This window comes from Muntiacus reevesi, chromosome 1 (genome assembly GCF_963930625.1).
Source record: "Muntiacus reevesi chromosome 1, mMunRee1.1, whole genome shotgun sequence".
NCBI lineage: Eukaryota > Metazoa > Chordata > Mammalia > Artiodactyla > Cervidae > Muntiacus > Muntiacus reevesi.
This window is the reverse complement of record NC_089249.1, coordinates 209,677,238-209,700,534: the sequence shown is the minus strand read 5'-3', so window position 1 is coordinate 209,700,534 and position 23,297 is coordinate 209,677,238. Positions and strand designations below refer to the sequence as shown.

The 23,297-nt window shown below is 42.2% G+C and overlaps 1 protein-coding gene across 3 annotated transcripts in view; it reads left to right on the top strand.

Annotated features, from left to right (window-relative positions):
* The window catches only part of SNCAIP (synuclein alpha interacting protein), a 152,236-nt gene that overhangs the window by 77,173 nt on the left and 51,766 nt on the right, over nt 1-23,297 (top strand). For all 3 annotated transcript variants that reach the window (XM_065934456.1, XM_065934473.1, XM_065934465.1), the window contains one exon: nt 12,207-12,279. In XM_065934456.1, the coding sequence (XP_065790528.1) occupies nt 12,207-12,279 (73 nt within the window). The remainder of the gene's footprint in view (nt 1-12,206; nt 12,280-23,297) is intronic.

The window sequence follows — 23,297 nt, the reverse complement described above, 5'->3', positions numbered from 1 at the left end:
AGAGATGCCAATTTGCTGTCCTCAAAAATAAGATTATACACAGGACAGAACAAAGCAGAGGCCAAACCATGGATCCACCGCAGTGCTCCACTCATGAGCCGTCAAATGTTGGCTGCGCCATGCACTGCAATGAACTCTTTAAATCATTGGTCCTAAAAAGGAAATAAATAAATAAATCATTGGTCCTGGTTAATCCTCATATCAGCTCTGCAAAGCAGGCCCTATTTATAATCCTCTGTTTGGCAGATGAAAATAAGGAGGCTTAGAGAGATAGTCTGGCTTTCACAAGGTTACGGATAGATAAGTGGGAGGGTCAGGATTTCAATACAGAACTGTTTGTGTTACTTTTTCTCTTTTGTGCAATTTGGTTGAATAAAATAATCTCTGGACCAGTCATCTCACCCATCACTACCCCTAGCTGTCACTGAAGCGATTGCAGAGTGCTTATCAATAGTAAAGGAGTTGATATACAGTGTAAATAAATATTAATACAATAAAAGAAGCTAGGAGAACTTAAACAACCCTCCTAATTTAATTGTTCCTCAGTTTTTCCATCTGTTAAGTCATAATAATCCATCTCTACCTATTGTCCTATATTTTATGGAGAAGATATGAAATGTATATTTATGTCCATACATAAACTCACACTTCTGTTCATATGCAGACAAAAGTGCATATATGTATACACATATATTTATACAAATACCTACGTGTACATATAAACATGTACACATACATGTAAATAGACACACACAGGCATGTGTGCACACACATATAAATAGAACTAAGTACAATGCTTTATTCCTTAGCACAGGAATTTTTCTTGCTTTTCTGTATCACCATGACTGCAGCTTTGGTGAAAATTGACATTTTTGGCAATCACATAGTGTATGTTTTGTGCAAATCAGTTGAGATCAAGATCAGTAAGTGTCCTTTCACTTTATTATCCCTTTTGACCTAAGCCCTTGCAGCCCAGGGTAATAGCAGAGACTTAGGTGGATTCATTTTCCTAAAGTGCTTAAGGGGCTTCCCCAGTGACTGAGAGGTAGAGAATCCATCTGCAGTGCAGGAGCCACAGGAGATGTGGGTTTGGGTCAGAAAGATCCCCTGGAGGAGGGCATGGCAACTGATTCCAGTAGTATTGTCTGAAGAATCCCATGGACAGAGGAGCCTGGCGAGCTATGAGAGCTGGTCGCACAGAGTAGGACACGACTGAAGCAACTGAGCAAGCTAGCGAAGTGCTTAAACCACTGGTAGAAAAATAAGTTCTTACAGCAAATAATTCTCCCTCTTAGTGAGTTTTCACATCTCTGTCCCATAGACTGGGCATCACTTACACTAAAATACCAGCCCCACCCCCGCTCCCCTTTTGTCTGCATCACCTTGTGCTCAACTCATTCCACTGACACTTCCCAGATTTCATTACATTCTGACCAAGAAGTGCTTCCAGGTAGTGGGAGACCTTGAGAAAGAGCCTGAAGAGCTTATCACATGCACCCAGGCACTGAGTTGGGGTGGGTAAAGAGTGCAGCTTTTGTTCCAGTTTTAGGTGTGAAAAAAATCCAGAAAGATACTCAAGGTACAGAGAACCTTGCTTGTCTCTCCTCTCTAGCACGGGCTCTAAAACCCTAGTATCTTTCCTTGGTGCTTCCTAGAAGGTTACTAGAGGTTAGGGGCCTCAGATCACCTCCATCTCTTCTTCACTGTCCCTGCCCTTCCGAGCCATCATCCTGCTCTTATTTCCGTTCAAACTTCTCTAAAGTGCTTCTCCATAGGATCTGTTTCATCAGCTCTTCAGAATGCCCCAACTTTTGGCAGTGTTATTTTTGTAGTGTCTTGTATCCAAGTCTCAATTACCTTGCATTGGTCCCTTCTCCAGCTCACCATTACTCAAAACCTCATACTTGTTCTAATATTATGTGTGTCTTACCATTTTCTTAATGCCTACCAGGAAAGGAATTAAAAATAATCTAATCCAGGCAAAATTTAATTTCAAATTTATGTCCCATAACTAGTGTTAGAGTGCAGGCCTAGAACCCACGTCTCCAGACTCCAAACTTGGACCTGACTGACATCCATCCACACCTGAGAAGGTAGAGAGCAGTCTTATAGACACGGAGTGATTTCCTAGCAGAATGAACAATTGGTTGATTTAATGTTTTGCCCTTCTCTTACTCTGTAAATAGTTTTCATCTTGCCCAACAGTCATGACACTTATTAAGTTGACTATGCAGGTTATTTATGCAAACTATTTACCATTTATGAACGAGTACATGTTATACCAGTCTACTCAACAGGCATATATTAAACATTACAGTGCGCCAGGCATGGTTCTAGACTTGAGGTGAATGACACAGATGTGTTCTGTGTTCTCATACCCTGTGTGAGATCTATGTGAGTTTATGTGAGTTTACCATACCCTATGCTAACAGTTGAGCATATTATGAAATGTGAGGCTAACTTAAATAGTAGGTCACAATTAATTACAGTATCAAACTCTATTCATGAAGTCAGTCTTTATATTTTGGTTGTGATTGATTATTGGCCCACAATTAAAAGTATGTAATCATTGAAGTCAAATAAGGCTTGTGGTTGGCCATGTGCTCTACTGTAAGATAACTTGTTTTCTAAATCTTTTATAGTTTGTAATTTTTGCCTCAATAATTACCATTATTTTTGCTCATTTTTTATACTTTTTAACTAAATAATAATAACAACTAACAATTTTGAACACATGCTATGCATCAGACACCATTCCTGATATTTTTCATTATTACCTCATAATCTTCACAGCCACATTCTGACGTAGATACCATTAGTACCTATTTTAAAAAAAACTTGTAATATGCAGAGATTGAGTAACTAAGATTAATTAGCTGGAAAATGGTGAAGTCAGGCTGCCCTGGTGGCTCAGACGGTAAGGCGTCTGCCTGCAATGCAGGAGATGGAGGTCCAATCCCTGGGTCAGGAAGATCCCCTGGAGAAGGAAATGGCACCCCACTTCAGTATTCTTGCCTGGAAAATCCCATGGATGGAGGAGCCTGGTCCATGGGGTCGCAAAGAGTCGGACACAACTGAGCGACTTCACTTCACTTCACTTCAGGCTATAACATATGCAGTCTAGCTGTAGAGTCCAGGTATGTAACTACTACCTTGAAAAATGACTTCTGCTCAGCTCCGTGGTCACTGGTATCTACCCTCGTCCACCCACATCCTTTCCCATCCATGACCACTCGCCACAGTAGAAGAGGATCATTCAATTCTGCGGTCTCATCATCCCTTCACCAATGTGGATTTTCATCTTTTGTCTGACTGTACATATTCACATTACAATGGAGTCATGCCTGGTGTACTTCTAATATGCTCAGAGAGAATTACTGAATTTTCCCAAATACCAACGGCAAGCACTGTTTTAGCATGAAAGAATTTGATTATCAATTTTTTAAATACCTCTTGGAGCATAGGATAAAAACAAGGAGTAAGAGCAAAAATCAAATGCATTTAAATTAGGATAATTTATAATAATTTTCTTTAAAAGAGTCTGAATGATGGAAAGAATTATATATTTAAAACAGACTGAGATATATATGACTTCCCAGGTGGCTCAATGGTAAAGAATCCTCCTGCAATGCAGAAGATGCAGGAAATGCGGGTTCAATCCCTGGGTCAGAAAGATCCCCTGGAAAAGGCAATGGCGACCCACTCCAGTATTCTTGCCTGGGAAATCCCATGGACAGAGGAGGCTGGGGGGCTACATCCATGGGGCACAAAGAGTTGGACGTGACTGAGCATGCACACACGGGATTTGTTTAGTCACCAAGTCGTGTCCAACCCTATGTCTTTGTGACCCTATGGACTGTGGCACACCAGGCTTCCCTGTCCTACACTATCTCCCAGAGTTTGTTCAAACTCATGTCCTTTGAGTCAGTGATGACATCTAACCATCCTATCCTCTGTTGTCCCCTTCTCTTCCTGCCTTCAATCTTTCCCAGCATTAGGGTCTTTTCCAATGAGTCAGCTCTTCACATCAGGTAGCCAAAGTTTTGGAGCTTCAGCTTCAGCATCAGTCCTTCCAATGAATATTCAGGGTTTGTTTCCTTTAGGATTAATTGGTTTGATCTCCTTGCAGTCCAAGGGACTCTGAAGAGTCTTCTCCAGCACCACAATTCAAAAGCATCAGTTCTTCGGCACCCAGTCTTCCTTATGGTCCAACTCTTATATCCGTACATGACCACTGGAAAAACCATAGCTTTGACTATACGGACCTTCGTCAGCAAAGTGATGTCTCTTCTTTCTAATAGGCTATTTAGGTTTGTCATAGCTTTTCTTCTAAGGAGCAAGCATCTTTTAATTTCATGGCTGCAGTCGCTATCCATAGTGATTTTAGAGCCCAAGAAAAGAAAATCAGTCACCATTTCCACTTTTTCCCCATCTATTTGTCATAAAGTAATGAGACCAGATGCCATGATCTTAGTTTTTGAATGCTGAGTTTTAAACCAACTTTTTCTCCCTCCTCTTTCACCCTCATCAAGAAGCTCTTTAGTTCCTCTTGACTTTCTGCCATTAGAGTGGTATCATCTCCCTGTCTGAAGGTCTGAAGTTTTTGATATTTTTCCCCACAATCTCGATTCCAGCTTGTGATTCATCCAGCCCAATATTTCACATGATGTACTCTGCTTAAGTTAGTTCAATCACTCTGTCATGTCTGACTCTTTGCAACCCCATGGACTGCACATGCATGGTGACAATATTCAGCCTTGATGTACTCCATTCCCAATTTTGAACCAAGCTGTTCCATGTATGGTTCTAACTGTTACTTCTTGACCTGCATATAGGTTTCTTTGGAGACAGGTAAGGTGATCTGATATTCCCATCTCTTTAAGAATTTTCCATGCATGGGATATATATATGTGTGTGTGTGTGTGTGTGTGTGTGTGAATATGTAGATGACCAGTGTCTGTACTAGATAGAGGTGATGGTTGAAATTGTGGGAATCAGTAAGGTCACCTGAGAAGCATGGAATATGAAAAGGGAAGAGTGTCCCAAGAAAGGAACTGTGCAGAAGTGTGTCCTGTGAGGAAGAGGAAAAAGAATCTTCTCCAAAGAAGACAGGAAGGAAGTTTTCAAAGATATAAAAGGAAACTAAGGGAGATAGAAATAGGGGGAGGGATGATTTAAAGAATTTAAAGGACCACTTACAATGGTCAATTGTGGGAAATAAATCATTAGAAAGAGCAATGTCTGAAAAGTGCCACTGGATTTTCCAGTTGAAACTCATTAGTGGACACAATAAGAGCAGTCCTATGGGTGAGGGCACAAATAACACATCATTGTGGCTGGAGGAGTGAATGCAGAACTGAGGAAGTGGAGACAGGAAACAAGGCAATTCTTTCAAAAAAGATGGCTGTGAACACATGACCAGGACACTCCACCCATGACCAACTGAGGAGGCAGCGTGTCTTGAGGTGGTGGGGGTGCTTGTTTAATTTTATAGGATCAGAGGAGAGAGGTGATGTTGAGAGAGTGGCTGAGGAGAAGGAGAGAAGAGAGGGTGTTGGCGGAGCATGAGTCTGAGGAGATGGGAGAGGAGTTCTGAGCCGTAACAGCAGGCTAGCGTGATGAAGGTGTAGAGTGTGAGTACCACGTCCTCAGGAAGGGAGAACAGAGCATGATCTGTTAGCGAGGGCAGGAAGTCAGGACACTACTCCCCTGAGTTGGACCACTGGAGAGGAAGTCACCGTTTTAGGGAAATATTGCACTTCTGAAAATCTCTGTTCAGCTGTGTGCCTTTGCTTTCCCTACCAACTTTGCATATACACATTTTTGTCATTTCTAGTGTGTGACTGCTTGAATTTTGGAAAGCTATGTGAGAAACCATGAATTTCAGGATAGTTGTTTGGATGACTGGCCTCATCGTTTCTTTTGGAAACTCAATGCAACCTTGGTTGTTTAAAAGTCTCTAGCTTGAAAAGGTGTTAGGATTTTAGTTCTTTCATTTTCTGTGGCTCATGACCATTTGAGTAATGTCTGCTCATTCACCCAACTGGCTCCAGTTCTCAGGAGCAAGGGCCAAAGCTTTTCAGCCCTGAATAGTATGTAGGGTGGTCAGAGGTCCCCAAAGCCCAGTGTAGAAGTCACGGCCTATAATTATGAATCCCGTGCACGTCCAAACTGTTTTGCATGGCAGAGTAACAACATTGGGATATGTAGGATCATCTTAACATCATAGCAACTCTGTGTAATTTGTGAAGCTAAGTTTCAGTGTCTGTTCTTGGACATGGGTTCTCTTGGAGGAGGAAAGACCAAAGAAGTGAAATAAAGTGCTGAGACAGCCTGGACTGTCCTTCCTTTCCTTTCCAGTCCCAGCCTGGCCCCCTCTTCCTATCTCATCAGTTCTCAAGTCTTGATCTCCTGAACTGCGAATCATGAGAGGTACAAAGATGAGGAGGGAAGAGCTGTGGTACTCACGAGGAAGATGAATTAGAGAGAAGAGACCAGAACATTTAACATCATTTTATAGCTTGCAGATTGACTTCACTTACATGATCTCATCTGATTATCTGTGTTTTCTAAATAAAGAAACTGAGCTTCAGCAATTAGAAATGATTTCTCTGCCCAGAACTACAGAGTTAATAAATGTCAGAAGTAGGACTTGAATCCAGAGCTTTTGGCTCCAAATCCATTGTCTCTATACGAAAAGCTAAGGCACCAGCTGCCGTTCATGCTGTGAATATATTAGAAGTGTTTATTCTTTTAAATATATCCTAATTACATTGCGAGACAGGTAGGTATGGCGTTTTCTAAGGTGATTAGTGCCATATAAATATTACGGAGTACTACCAGTGGCTCAGATGATAAAGAATCTGCCTGCAATGCAGGAGACCTGGGTCAGGAAGATTTGATCTCTGGTCCTTCTCCAGGGAAGATGCCCTAGAGAAGGAAATGGCAGCCCACTCCAGTATTCTTGCCTGGAAAATCCCATGGACAGAAGAGCCTGGTGAGCTTGAGTCCATGGGGTTGCAAAGAGTTGGACACAACTGAGCGACTAATGTGCACACGAAGTTTCTTAGTAAGATTAGTGCTATGTCAATATTAAGCACTACCATTATTAGTATTAGTATTGCCACCAATATCATGGGCTACCTAGGAAAATTCGTTTTACTCAGGTCAGTAAGTACCTAGTATCTCTGGTAAATAAAATATTGTCCACACCCTCAGGAAGCAGAGAAACATTATATAAAAGTATAGATGAAATGACACATGATGGATTCTGTACTGAACATATGGGCAAGATAAAGAAATAAAGAACAGTGGTCCTTGAGCTTCACTAGGCATCAGAATCACCTGAATGGTTTATAAAAACACAGATTGCTGTTGTTGTTCAGTTGCTCAGTTGTGTCCCCCTCTTTACGACTCTATGGGCTGCAGCAGGGTAGGCTTCCCTGTTCTCTACTATCTTCTGGAGTTTGCTCAGTCTCATGTTCATTGAGTTGATGATGCCACCCAACCATCTTATCCTCTGTTGCCCCCTTGTCCTCCTGCTGTCAGTCTTTCCTGGATTGCTGGGCCCTGCCTTAAAGTTTCTGGGGTGGGGCCCAGGAATGTGAATTCCTAACAAGTTCCTAAATGGTGTTAATGCCCAAGTTCCTAAACGGTGTTAATGCCATTGATCTGGCCACCACACTTTGAAAGCTGAGATAAGTTCCACCTGGGAGAATCAGAGAAGATATGAGGGATCCACAAGAAATTTAGTATTACCAGAAGAACCAGAAGAAGGGGACAGTGGTGAGAGATGAGTCTAAGCTCATGGCAGGCTGCCCATGCCTTGCTCAGGCCTGTTGATCATTCTCCTAGGGGCAGGGCAGAGCCACTGAAGATTTGAAACTGAGAAGAACCTTAGTCAAATTTACATTTTAGAAAACTAAGTAATTTTAGAGCAAGTACAGAGGCATGGAAGGAATTCCCACTTACAGCCTAAATATGAAAGAACTTGCTTGACCATCTATAATATTATGTCCCAGGATTAATCACATGTGTGTATAGCTTAGCATTTCAGTCAGTGAATAAGTTGTTTTGTGCCATGCATATATACTAAAGACATCATCCTTTCCCTCGGGCACCTGTGGGAGCCAGCACAGCACAGGGGAACAACAGAGCAACAGCAAGGTTTTCTTATCAAGGGCAGAAAAGCATCCCTTTCTGACTTACTTCACTTAGCATGATAGTCCCTGAAAAGTGAAGTGAAGTCAGGTGAAAGTTGCTCAGTCATGTCCAACTCTTTGTGACCCCATCGTCTATAAAGTCTATGGAATTCTCCAGGCCAGAATACTGAAGTGGGTTGCCATTCCCTTCTCCAGGGGATCTTTCCAACCCAAGGATCAAACCCAGGTCTCCTGCATTGCAGGCGGATTCTTGACCAGCTGAGCCACAGGGGAAGCCCATGATGATCCCTAGTTGTATCCATCTAAAACATGGTACAAATGAACCTATTTATGAAACAGAAATAGAATAACAGACATAGAAAATAGACTGGTGGTTGCCAAGAGGGAGGGGGTTGGAAGAGGCTGGATTGGGAGTTTGGGATTAGCAGATGCGAACTGGTATATGCAGAATGGATAAACTACAAAGTCCTTGGAGGGAACGGTATTCAATATCCCATGATAAACCACAGTGGAAAAGAATATGAAAAAATGTGTATATGTATAAAACTGAGTCACTTTGTTATACACAGAAATGGTGAACAGAACATTATAAGTCAACTATACTTCAATTTTAAATAATTAACTGAAAGTGAAAGTGAAGTCCCTCAGTCTTGTCCGACTCTTTGCGACCCCATGGACTGTAGCCTACCAGGTTTCTCTGTCCATGGGATTCTCCAGGCAAGCATACTGGAGTGGGTTGCCATTTCCTTCTCCAGGAGATCTTCCCAACCCAGGGATCGAACCCAGGTCTCCCTCCCGCATTGCAGGCAGACACTTTACTCTCTGAGCCACCTAGGAAGCTCAAATAATTGACTAATTTTTTAGAAAGAGTATGTTCAGTCACGGCTGAAGCAATCAGGCAGGGTTTCACAGAGAATGTGGAACTCTGTGAAACCCTGGCCTTGAGGAGCAGAGAGCATTTGCCCAGCCAGAAGAAAGCATTGCAGGCAAGGAGGCCCCAGAGTAAAGGAACTGAAGGGAAACTAAACTGAATGCACAGCGACGTGGAAGAAGTGAAGGCAACTGTTCAGTCTTTGGCAGGGGCCTTCCTTGAAGCATGCTGGAGGAGTGGAAAGGAAGTTTGAATCAAAAATATTGTTTCCTCTAAAGATGCTTAGAAAAAGAAAAAATCAGAACGCAGCACAGAGATAGGAAATATAGTACTTTTCGGCCATCTTCAAGACCCTTCTCCTCTCTTGTCACTCAAGGATAATAGGAATCAAGGGAACACAATATAAAGGCTTGGGTTGGGGTCAAGACACAGGGAAGATACGGGGCTTTGGTTCTCTTAGGGCCAAAGTAACAGTCATGGCTACCCTGGGAGCTGGCCATTGTCCTGAGAATAGGTGGGCTGGCGACATAATAGCTCCTTATAAAAGGCCATCTCTCCTGTAAACCCGGGTGAAGTCCTGGGAAGGTTTCCTCTCAGCTCCCAAATGGTATCACAGTGCCTTTGTGAAAGGAGACTTCCTGGTTGTTTGCTTATTCCCAGATTTGCAGATATGAAAATTTATTTTTTGTGTTAGTTTTGTGAATTTCGCATTTCTGCTGTATCTCTTCATATCACAACTTAACCATCTGTACGGCACTCTCTTAAGTTTTATCTTGTATCCAAAGAGCAGTGTACTTGCCGAAACAAATCCACAAATTGATTTTTTTCCTCGTGTGTCCTTATAGATTTGTTCGCAGTGTAGGTTAGAGTCATTGCTGAATTTGACATTCCATATATACTTATAATTATCCAAAACTTTGATTTTCTGGCCAACACATCATCTTTGTCTTAGATTACTATTTATTTCCATGACCAGGAGTAAGCACATGACTTTTTCTACAATGTCATATTCCCAAAGAATTAAGATGGATCCCTCCCCAAAGTGCCTTCCTGTGTGACTGTGGGTGAGAGGCAGGGCCACCAGAAGTAAAACAGATTGAGGCCGTGGACGGGGCTCAGCCAGGCTCATCCCTGGAGCTCAGTCCCTCTACCAACCAGGCATCCTGTGGGCAGTTGAAATGAAAACCTCATCAAATTAAAAGTGACTGCATACTGTGAACCTTTGCAGTCACATCGGAGGAGCTGAAGGTACATTGCAATCACACTGGAGGAGCTGAAGGTGCAGCTAATAAATTGTAGGTGCTGACATTTCTGACATGGGGTGGGAGGTGGCAGTTAGGATGCATGTGGCTGGAAATGCAGATAGCAGCACACCCAGTTTAATCAAATACTTATCATTAGGCCCACTGAGCAACTTATTGAATTTACCATTAACTATATTTAAACATTATCAATCTGAAACTTCCTGTCTGAGATTTTTGCCTTGGAAGAGAAGGGGGAAAAAGAGAGGGTAAGACTTTGGCAAAGGGTGCTTTCATGGGGTTGATGGCAGCCGAAGCAAAAGGCCCAGTTTTAATTGAATCACAGACTGTGTAATTATTTAACCTGTACCAGCTGGCCTCAGGAAGCTACCAGATTTCCTTAGAGAGCTTGTACTTGGCCAGAAACAGAAGGTAACTTATGAGTAACAAGAAAAATGCTTCTGTACCTGTGTTACCTCCCACTCCCAGAGAACTTAATGTGAAAGGGGAAGAACTTCCTCAGAGTTCATTTTTGGCTTAAGAGGCAGTCCTCCATCCCTGGAGTATGTGAAGGGGTTTGCTAAAACACCTGTAGTCTCTGAGGAATAGCCAACATAAACAGGATGTTATTGCATCAGACAGGTAAGAGTCATTTCTCTAATTAGTCATCTGAGATTTCATTTTCCACTTGGAAGTACTGGAAATTTAATTTGTTTGTGATGTGCAATTGGCAAACTGACAGTCGCTCCAACTGCCCCTCCCTCTGTCTTGCTGTGCTGATACCACATGGAAAGTGCAGGGGTGGGACGTGGGGGGTTCAGTGTAGACACTGCTTCATCCATCAACATCAGGCTAACTGAAGCACCTTCCTATAGACGAATGTGTCCCAATTACACATCCCTCACTTGTAATGCTGGAATAATCCCAATGAGTTTCTCACGATCATTTTTCTTTTAGATAATGTTTTTGTTTTTCTCAATCCCCTTCCCAGTTTTGCAACGTGAAGTCATTCAGAATCCGTGCTCATTTACATAAGAGCTTTGTTCTTCAAGGTACAAAGTAAACTATTTTTAGGAAGCTATATATTATGAATTAAAGTATGATTGAAGACCGTCCCTGACTTGGCCTTTGATTAAAGAAAGAGTTCATCCTATTTACATTGTTTTAAAACACCCTTCTCCAAAGAAAGATTGATTGGCATCAAATGTCATTCCTATACATCATAACTATTGATTTTACATTTGTTGTAGCTCCTCTGATTTTATGCCCCTTTATGTCATAATCTATCATCCTGATAGCAGCCCCTGAGTTGGTGCTGGGACTGAGCCTGCAGGGTGGTTTCTTTCAATTTAGACTAATCTATCCGTGAAACAGATGAGCTTTCAAACAGAACCGTGCTCTTCTCACTTTTCATAGCATTATCCTGGTATTTCCCATGGAGATCGCAGTATGATTTGTGGCAGCATTAGGGACATTTCTGTAGTCCAGGAGAGATGGCTTCTGGCTACCCTGGATGCTGTAGGAAGCTGGGTGCTCCTCCTCTTGACTTTTTTTTTCCATACATAGAGTCACTCTTAGGATTCAGAGTGCAAATATTATGGCTATCTCCTGGAAGCTGTCAAGGTTCAGAAAAATCCATCTTCCACAAGTAGCAGAAGAGATAGAATATCTGCTGGCTACACCCCACCTCATTTGTTAAAGGACTGTCCAGACCTCTTTTTAATCTGTATCTACTTACATGTTTATAGGTAGAGTATGGGCTGCAGCCAGATCACCAAGCAGCCCATTTATCGTAAACTTAGGCTTTCTGGACATACATGTTGTACTCAAGTATCACTTCTTGTGTTTTGGTTTTCTGGCCAGTTGAATGAATCTAATGCTCTTGTTTAAAATTGTTACTTTACACTCTTTTTCCTCTGGCTTCCCGTTCAGTACTCAGTCACGTCACTCAAGACCATCCCGGAACTGTGCCGAAGATGTGATTCACAAAATGAAGACAGATCAGGTAAGTTTCACTCCTCACCTCTTCTTATCCGGCCTTTTAGAGCGTGGGGGACTCCTCCTGGAATCTCTTCCCCCATCAAATTGATTGCTTCTGCTTTCTGTTTTCTTCTTCTTTTATGGCTTCTCCACTCACCACCCACCCCCAACAAACAGATGTGAGGTCATCCTCCAGAGCCCAACTGGACGGGGAGGTCCTGATGAGGACCCAGTTGTATACAAATAAATGTAGGCGATCGTCGCGGTGGCTCCAAACCACAGAATACGCAGCAATTTACTGCAAACCCGAGAAACCATTGGTGACAAAACATAATGATGCAGGCGCCAATGAAAAAATGTTGGATACGTTTACTACCCAGATGGCAAGGACCAACTTGGGGGATGGTGCTTCGCCAAAGTCTGAAATCCTATCAGGGATGCGACATGATAGAATCTGCAGTAAGGCATACTGTAACAGTTAAGATTAAAGCAAAGCTTTGGAGTTTAATAGTGTAAACTAAACAGAGAATTATGGCATATAGATGAAAACCAGCTGGCTGACCTTTTCTCCTTGCACCGCCCCCCACCCTCGACCAAAGTAAAAGTACATTCAGGATTGTTTTTCCTTCTGAAAATCAAATTAAGCCTCTCTGCTTTTCTCTCTGTGATGGGCAAAAATGAAAATAAAAAAGGATATTGATGGGAATGATACCATAGCATTAAACTATGAAATGATGTTTGTTATTTTTCCAACTAATTACTCTAAGGCATCACCATTAACCTTGCCAAAGCGGAACCTCTGATAGTAACTAGAATCCTAAGAAACGCAGATGATGGAAGACTTAAGATAATCCTTGAATTAGGTGCATTGTATTTGAAAATAAATAGATGATCCTACTTATACAGCTACTAGAATTCTAGGCCTTTTGAACTGAAATGACTGTATAAAGCTTATTTACTTTTCTCCTGGATTGTTTGTTTACTATTGACAGTTTGTTTAGATGAAGTGGGAAAAATAATTCATCTATCTAGGTTTGTTTATCTCTGTGTTTTTCTGTGTGAGTGAAAGTAATGTTTCATTTTCTGGGTCAGAACTGTCATAGAAGATAGTTTGAAGTGCAAATGAAAGTTTTCACTTACCTCCATTAAAAAAAAATTTTTTTTTAATTTCAAGCACACTCAAGTTTCTATGTGGCTAACAGAGGCTTTGATCATAAGACTTATCAGAACGTGCCTCCTTAAAAGCCATCACCAGATTCAGAGTTGAACCCTGCGATCAGTGACAAAGGCAGCAGATGCAGTGGACAGGCCCCAAGCCTCAGAGTCCAAGACCTCCGTCTGAGTCAGCATTCAGCTCTTTACCCTTTATCTGACCTTGAGCCTGTGACTCATTATATATAAAATAAAAAAGAAACTTTTTCTGCCAGTGTTGCTAGGCTACTGTTAGTATCAAAATTAGGTGATGTATCTGAAGATACTTTGGAGATACAAGATTTTCTTTCTTTTTTTTTTTTTAAGTTGGAGCTGGAGAGTAAGAAAGAAGACTTAATAGCAAACACTTCCGTAGTGTTTAATGTGCCAGGTACTGCTGTAAGCCCCTTACTTGTGTTAACTCAATCCTAAAATCCTTGTGAACTAAGTACCATTAGGATGTTTGTATTATATAGATTGGGCAGACTGAGGCACGGAGCCGAGAAGTTAATTATCTTGCCCAGAGTCACACGGCAATTACATTATGGAGCTGGGATTCAAACTCCAGGAAGTTTGTCTCTGGAGTCTGTTCTCTTATACATTCCTTATACTAACAGATAACTAGACTTAGGGATAGTAATTTAATTCCAGGATATTTTAAAACTTTAAAAGCTAGTATTTTCCCTCACCATTGAAGTAGAAAATGTCTTTTCTCTGTTAAATAGTTTCTCTTGCTTACCAAATTAAGTGAATTAACCGAAGCTTTTAAAAGCAATTTTCCAGGGGGTGGTTTAGTCCATATTTCTCCAGGTCATGTGACTTGTGGCCCCTTCCACAATAGGCGATGTTACAGATTTCTTCTGTGGTTGAAAAGGAGGCCAATTTCAAGTTCAGATGCCTTCAGACTCACCCAGAGCAACTATCCAATGCTCAAGGTAATCACCAATGATTAGACCTGACAAGAAATGAATGTTTCAGGGGAAAACTCAGGCCCCTTTAATGGAATCACATATATACCTCCAATTTGATGGACCATTTGGAGCCTGGTAGTTCAGTTCACTTCAGTCCCTCAGTCGTGTCCGACTCTTTGCGACCCCATGAATCACAGCACACCAGGCCTCCCTATCCATCACCCATTCCCGGAGCTTACTCAAACCCATGTCCTTTGAGTCGGTGATGCCATCCATCCATCTCATCCTGTGTCATCCCCTTCTCCTCCTGCCCCCAATCTCTCCCAGCATCAGGGTCTTTTCCAAAGAGTCAACTCTTTGCATGAGGTGGCCAAAGTACTGGAGTTTCAGCTTCAGCATCAGTCCTTTCAAAAAACACCCAGGACTGATCTCCTTTAGGATGGCCTGGTTGGATCTCCTTGCAGTCCAAGGGACTCTCAAGAGTCTTCTCCAACACCACAGTTCAAAAGCATCAATTTTTCAGCACTCAGCTTTCTTCACAGTCTTACTCTCACATCCATACATGACCACTGGAAAAACCGTAGCCTTGACCAGACAGACCTTTGTTGGCAAAGTAATGTCTCTGCTTTTTAATATGCTATCTAGGTTGATCATAACTTTCCTTCCAAGGAGTAAACGTCTTTTAATTTCATGGCTGCAGTCACCATCTGCAGTGATTTTGGAGCTCCAAAAAATGAAGTCTGACACTGTTTCCACTGTCTCCCCATCTATTTCCCATGAGGTGATGGGACCAGATGCCATGATCTTAGTTTTCTGAATGTTAAGCTTTAAGCCAACTTTTTCACTCTCCTCTTTCACTTTCATCAAGAGGAACTTTTTAGTTCCTCTTCACTTTCTGCCATAAGAGTGGTGTCATCTGCATATCGAGGTTATTGATATTTCTCCCAGCAATCTTGATTCCAGCTTGTGCTTCTTCCAGTCCAGCGTTTCTCATGATGTACTCTGCATATAAGTTAAATAAGCAGGATGGCAATATATAGCCTTGATGTACTCCTTTTCCTATTTGGAACCAGTCTGTCTCTCCATGTCCAGTTCTAACTGTTGCTGGTAAACCACTTCCTAATAGAGCAAGAGAGATCTTAGAAAAAGAAACACATGAAAAATTAATCTCTCCCAAGCACCACTGTAGAATTATCTGTGAACTTCTTTGAAAGAGATCTCAATATAGTAAAGTTTTCACCGTCCCTTTCTGAAAGAACTGAGCCAGTCTCAATGAATGCCATGGGCATTCAGATGTAGAAATAGTCCCCAGCAGCCCCCCAGCACTGCACCGCCCCCCCCAGCCCCAGGTCTTTCTTGTTTCAACAACCTAGGAGGAGTTGGCTCCAGGAGCCCTTGCAGATCTCCATTGTTATGATGATCTTTTCGAACCCTTGGCAGCAGAAGACACATTGGCTCCTGAGAAAAGTCTACATCTTCTGGATGGGGGAATTTTCCCCTAAACTTTCTAGTGACTGTGAACATACCCCCCCAATAGAGATGTGTCTCTTTACCTTTAAGTCTGTTAGGCACTTTCTGTGTAAGCCGTCAAGTAGTAACATCCATCCTGGTATTAGCAAGTCTTTGATGAGATAGATGTTCTTGGAGCCATTCTTTCTTTTATTTATTCATTCCCCAAGTAACTTGTGTGTTTTCTGTCCTATGCACTGCAGACAGGGTAATAAACAAGGTGTAGACAAGGCCCTGTTATCAAAGCACTTACATCTTGGGAGGTGACAGACAAAGGCAAGCAAATGAATACATAAACCAGATCATTCCCAGTAGTGATGAGGTGATGCTAGGCTTGTGACAAAGTAACTTATAGTGGGGGAAAAGAGAAGAGTTTGGGGATCAGGGAGTGTTCCTAGTGCCCAGCCATGGCAAAGCCAGTGGAGAGCATTGAAGCCAGAGGAACTAGCAAGTGCAGCGCCTCTGAGTCAGAAATCAGCTTAGTGGATGCAGAAGAAAAAGAAAACCAGTGTGGCTGTGGAGGGGTTGGGGGGTGATCAAAATGAGGATGAGGCCAGGAAGCCGTTCAGGGAGGGTCAGACTCTACAGGGCCCTGTGAGTCAAGGAACGTGGAGTTCAGGTTTTATGCTAAGACCTCTTAAGAGCGCTGCCAACAGAATCCCAATTTTTCTAAATTCCTATTACCTGGAAGGAAGCCTAGAGTCATAACTCTCAGTCAAAGAACGATCCCTAAAAATCATCTAGTTTAAAAAGGAGAGAAAGTGAGAAAGAGCAGATAATAAAAGCAGATGGTTACAATGTTGACAGTTGATGGATGTGGATAAAGAGTATACATGTGTTCTTTGTACTTTTTTTTATTCTTTCAACTCTTCTGTAAATTTAAATGAAAAATGTTTTGATTATTTATAAGTGAGTTTTTTAAAGGCTAAAAGTAATAAGAATGTAGTCCCAAATCCATCAGATCTTAGAAAGTGATGGTTACTATGCTGATGGGATCATCCAAGCCTGTACTTCATCATGTTAGTGGTGGGGAGCTCACAGTCTCACAAAGCCACCTTTTCATAGAGATTAACTTTTGTTCAGCCAGAATTAGTGGTTAATTTTTGTTCAGCCAAAATCAGCGGCCTCAGATGTCCATCCTGATACCTGATTTTTTCCTTTGGAACCTTACAGAAGGACCGTTCCTCCTAGGCAAGAGTGTTACCACTGAGCATTTGGAGATGGGAGTCACCCTTGGTTTTGTCTTTTCCAAACTAAAATCTCCCTCCCCAGTTTTGAGTGTGTCCTGCTCATGCTTCTTGCTTTCTTGTGGATGTTTCATTTATCAGCATCCCTCTTAAAAGCGGTGCACTCAGAACTGCACCTAAGGCCTCCCCACGTATGATCTGATCAGAACCTGTCAGCCCCACTGATCAGTCTCAGAATTTAGCACATTCCTTTCCTGCCACCCCTAGTGGGCTGCAGAGGCACAACCAGTGCCTGTCCTTTCTGCTTGGTTTTCCAAGGGTTCTGAGAAGAGCAGGAGTTCAAATGAACCCTGCTGAACCCTTGGAAGCTTCTCCATGAGACACACAGCCCAGGGTTACCCGCTTTTCATCCCTGGGCCCTGGGCCAGCTCCACAGGGGCTCTGAAAATGCAAGTGGCCAAGTGCTGCCAGAGGTCTGGGGCAGACTCCCTGCACCTTCCATTTGCTCACTGACACCACCAGTCTGCTCTGCGTGCCCTTCCCATAGCCAAAGGCATGGATTCCTATTAAAATCTGTATTTTCCCTGACAGGGTAATACTATCAACTATGCTCCTCCAGGGGAATCTTCCCAACCAGAGATTGAACCCAGGTCTCCTACATTGTAGGCAGATTCTTTATGCCTACGAGCCACTGTATGACTACATAAAATTTTTGTCAGCAAAAGAAGTTTTGAAAAGAAGGGTAAAAAATCGCAGATATCAGAGGAAGGCACGAGGAAGAAGAACAACTATGGCTTAGAAGCCTGAGAACAAACTTTGGTGTGTTTGGAGTTGCATTACTGAGCTCTCCTGGTTATGTCTGAGGTGTGCAGTGTACCAGGTGTTAGGCAGAGTCTTCTGTACACAGCTTATTTGTCATTGGAATAATTCCCTGGTGGCTCAGACAATAAAGAATCCGCCTGCGATGAGGAGACCGGGGTTTGATCCCGGGGTCAGGAAGATCCCCTGGAAAAGGGAATGGCAACCCACTCCAGCATTCTTACATGGAGAATTCCATGGACAGAGGAGCCTGACAGACTACAGTCCATAGGGTTGCAAAGATTTGCACACGACTGGTCAACTAACACTTTATACTTTTACTTTCAAAATAGTTCTCACAGGGAAGACTATAGTAATGGTCTTTTTATTGATAAAGAAAATAAGTGCCCATTTTATTGACTAGGCAACTGAGACTCACAAAGAGCAAATACTTTGCCCAGAGTTCTGCATTTGAAGGCAGGTCTACTGACTGCAGAGCCCCTATGAAGTTTAACAGTTGAAGAGTTGTCGCAGTCTGAGGAACCACACGTGGCTAGTGGTGTGAGGCAAGGATTAGCACCAAGGATGTTATGTCTGAAAATTTTGCACCTATAAGAGAGAGTTATTTGTAAAACAGTTGCATGTTTTCTCTGCTTAATCCCTGTTCCTCACGTAGGGAAGGACGACAGAACAAGTCTGGGAGTGTTAACTCTGCTCTCCATTTTCTCCATATGAGGATTAAATGCGTTAAATCGACATACGGTATTCAAATCAAACATATTCAGTTTCATTGACTTCGAGTTTCTTTTAATTAATTGGACACTCAAATACACATTTGTTTCAATTCATGGTTTAAATGTCTCGTGATTTCTACAAGTATGTATCTGCTCAGCTCATATAATTTTCTTATGAAAGAAGGCAGATAAATATTAATGCAGTTTTGTGTCTGAGAACTTAGTTGTGCTAAGGTTGGGAAACTTGGTTATGTAACAGTAATAAATGGCCCTGGGGTGTATTTGAGAAGAGACACTGAAAGGATTTCAATACCTAAATAGTAGAGAAGATCACTGGTATGATAATGAGTAAAGAAAAATCATACCTTTTACAGTTAGTATCTGGTAAAAGTAATTTTGGATGTTTATTTAGAAACATTATGAATTTGCTATATTTTTAGCCCTTGTGCATGCAAATTTTGAGAAAAACCCTGAATTTTTGAAAATCCATGGATTTCTAAGATTTTTCAAGGGTTTTGGCTAGCACCAAAAATAATACATTGACATGAAATTTATCCTGTCAGTGCTGCTGTGGTATAGCTAATGATGCTAAACACATAAACCTCCTGTTTATATATTATTAAGGTTTCATGCCAAAGGCATGAAAACGAAGGTTGGTACAGCAGTTTAAATTGAAAGCTTGCTGACTAATCCATTTCACATGCTCTAATGTAAAATGGACTCAAAGAATTGGGGAACAGGTTTGTTAAGATCTCAGTCAAGAAAATGAACGCTTCAACCTGATACAGCAAAGAATCTGACATTTATGACAAATGTCTATTTAACCACAGTAAAAATTTACATACCGTAAAGCATATAGGTGGGTATGTTAGTCATTTTTTATTTTTCTTTAACAAAATTATAATTATAAAGCTGACATAATTCATTTTTAAAATGGTAAGTAAAAGCTACAATTAACCATGCCACCAAAACAAAATCGGTGTATTTCTTTCTAGCATTTTTTCATGAGGCGTATTTTTTGTATGGTGGTCAGCATGATGTAAGGGCCATTTTATCCACTGCTTTTTTCTGCTCTTACAAAATGTGTATGGCCATCACTTTGAAGGAACCACAGATCTTAGGAAAACAGAGCTGCCCCCTCTGTCTGCTTTTAATCCGTTAACACTTATGGATTAACACATAACCCCATATTTAGCTTATGTTTCTGAAAGAAAGAGTATGAAGTCAGTACAGGGAAAGATAGGAGCAGGGGAGTGATAGAGAAGTTAAAAATAAAACTCTTGTCAAAAATAATGTAAAGGGTTGGCAGTGGCAGAGATTAAATACATTGCATCTTTTTCCTCCTCTTTACTTGAACATTTCTTCCCTTTGCTTAGCCATGGAAATTAGCCCTGCAGCTCCCTGACTGTCTAGAAGGTTGTGGAGTTAAAAAAGTCAGGAATGAGCCAGTGTCAGAGAGAGAAAACTTCAGGGCAGAGACCCAGTCTCCTCCCCATATTTTGGTTTTACTGAACTCAAAACAGGTGGAGAAATCTGCTCTTGGTAGAAATGAGTTCAAGGGGATCGCAGTAAGGAAGGGTGAGAAGTCAGGGAGATAAGCATCGTGGCGGGAGGTAGGGGAGGAAATGAAGCCCAGGGTCAGGGTGAAACTGGTACAGAACCCCAGTGCCTTTGACCTTGTGCAGTCCCCAGGTGACTTCCTCCTCAAAAGTCACTCCATCATAAGGGAAGAGGGATTTTCCCTGCCCTGCCTTCCCAATCAATGCGATGGTATGACTGGGGAGGGGAGGGTCATTACTGGTTTTGGAGCTTCTCAGCATCTCAGAGAGCACCCCACTTCTGGCTGAGAGCTTATCCTTTTTCTTTTGTCTCCCAATGGGCTCTTTCTTCCTATTTAAAACAAACGGACGTACTTTGTCCACTTAGCTCCTTTGCCCTGACTCTTCCCCTAAGAAAAAATTTGAAAGTCATGTAATAGAAACAGGATACTAGAATCTCATAGTTGAAGGATTCTCAGAGGGAGTAAAGAATCATCTACAAAAATCCAGACCCTTCCACAGCACTGTTTGCTCAGGCCCTTGCGTCTCACGATGTGATCTGGAGCCAGAACCAGCACGGTCAGCACCACCCAGAAGCCTGTTAGAAAGGTGGACTCAGCCCTACTCCAGACTCCTACATCAGAATCTGCATCCTACCAGGCTCTCCAGGCCAATCCTTTGTGCAGATGCAAGTTTGAGAAGGTGAAAGTGAAAGTCACTCAGTCGTCTCTGACCCTGTGCGACCCAACTGCATGGACTCTACAACGCATAGACTTCTCCAGGCCAGAATACTGGAGTGGATAGCTGTTCCCTTCACCAGGGGATCTTCCCAACCCAGTGATCAAACCCAGGTCTTCCACATTGCAGATGGATTCTTTACGAGCTGAGCCACAGGAGAAGCCCTCAAGTTTGTGAAGCACTGACTTAAGCCAGCCTTACATTTCATCTGAGTTAACAACCATGAACTAGTCTCACTTCTTTCTTCACCGTCAATCCTATCATCCCATGTTTCCACCAAGTAGGCACAAAGATGTATTTTTAAATATAAAGTTGGACTTGCATGGTAGCGTAGTGGATAAGAATCTGCCTGCCACTGCAGGGGACGAGGATTCAATCCCTGGTCCAAGAAGATCCCAGATGCCACAGAGCAACTAAGCCAGTGAGCCGCACCTACCACGCCTGTGTGCTACAGCTACTGAAGCCTGGTGCCTAGAGCCCTTGCTCTGCAAGGGAAGCCCCCACAGTGGGAAGTCTGAGGACTGCGACGACAAAGAATAGCGCCTGTTCTAGCAGAGCAGTGAAGACCCAGCACAGTCAATGCAGAAGTAAATAAATAAAATAATAAAAATGTAAGACAGACCCTTGTGTTCTCTGTGGAACCCCCCAAGAATACCCCATCTCACTTAAAATGTAAACCAAACTCCTTTTTGTGGTCAGTAAACCCTCAAATGAGTTGGTCCCTGACAACCTTGCCTAGATCCGTCTTTGCTGTCCTTCACCCTGGCTCACTCTGCTCTAGATATGAGAACTATGAAACCTGCCAGATTCTGTCCTGCACCAGACATTTGAGGATGGGCTTCCTTCTACCCAGATCTCCACAAAATCATCTTTTATCCTATATTTTCCCGTCAGGAGAAAGATGAGAATTATAATTCTCATCTTACCCTCAAGTAATTGTCTTCTTCTCATCATCAGGCCTTGGCTTAGGATGTATCATTTCCATGATGAGGCTTCTCATCTATTCTCTGTTCCATCAGAGCAATTTGCATTTTGTAATTTCTCATTCATCTGTGTCGTGTCTGTCGGCTTGCCCTCTGCTGACAATGATTATGTCTGTTTCATTCCCCTCTGTACCCCTAGAACCATGCGTGTGCACAGAGAACAGATGTTTGTAGAATGAATGGCCCCTGTAAGAGGCTTTTAACATTCTACCAGTTACTTTAGCACTTCTGAATAAGTGTTATTCTATTCTTGTATCTCTTGCTTATACTGGAAAGAAATTGCCGCCTTTAACCAGTTGAAGGAATGGGCAGCTGAATTCAGAACTAATTCTCGGTGATAAGATGACTCTAAATTTAGGCTGATGCCACTAAAGATAAACAAAGTAGGGAAATTCTTCCACTCAACTGTTTCTAAGAAAACTTGTTATTAAAAGCCATTTTACTAATGTTACTTGATAGTCAGTGGTTACCAAAATCTATAGACAGAGTGTACAGTTTGGGATTTAGACTAAAGTGAATCTGAAATGAGTACAACCAGGTTTTACTACTGGTGTCTAGGATTCCATTGCCCACATGTGACCCAAATTAAAAAAGAAATGTGAACTGAATGTTTAGGGGATGCTTTTCGTTTTGATAAGGCAGTTCTGTGGTATGACGGAAAGAAAGTTGAAGTCCGGGAATCTCAGTCCTGGTTGAGCAGTCAGCATTGTGTGTAATTTTTCACATAACGCGTAAAATTCTCTGAGTTCTCATTTATTTTCAAGTGAGAAGAACAGAGGCACCGATCACCCTCTGCAGTTGCTGTGAAAACATCTAGTGAAATCATACACTTGCCTTGTAGTCAGAAACATAGGAGGTTTTACACCAACATATGTTGTTAGCAATTTAAAGATGGAGGACATTTTAGGAAAGTTCTAATTAAGAAACAGCATTTGGAGAGGTTTTTTTTTAATTTTCCGATCATTTATAACAGTGCCTGAGAAGTGTGTACTGAGCTGCAGTAGACAGGGAGGCACGTGGCTCTGCTAGGCGTTCTCCCGGCCGAGCCTCCGTCTGCACTTTGCTGCATTCCCGTTTACCTGCCCTGTTCTCTCCACAGCCTTGTAATGGAGAGCTCCGCCGGGGGCCCCACCCGCTCGGGTGGGCAGACCCTTGTGAAAAAGGAGCCTGCAGGCCAGGCTAGTTCTTCCTCCCATTTCTCCACCCTTCCAGACCTTTCAAGTGCTTCCCCCTCAAAATGGCACCAGAGTTCATACACTTACCACTTTTTTCTGGAAAATAAAGTTCATTTAACATTTAGTTTAAAAAAAAGTAGAATACTTGCATCCTTAAGATGTGTACACCCTTTTCTCTTCCTGTATCTAAAGCTGTATTCCTAATGTGGATACGTGACCTCATACAGAGAAAACTTGTTACTGATGGCATTCTGGGAGCCAGCCATCTGTTGGAGCTGT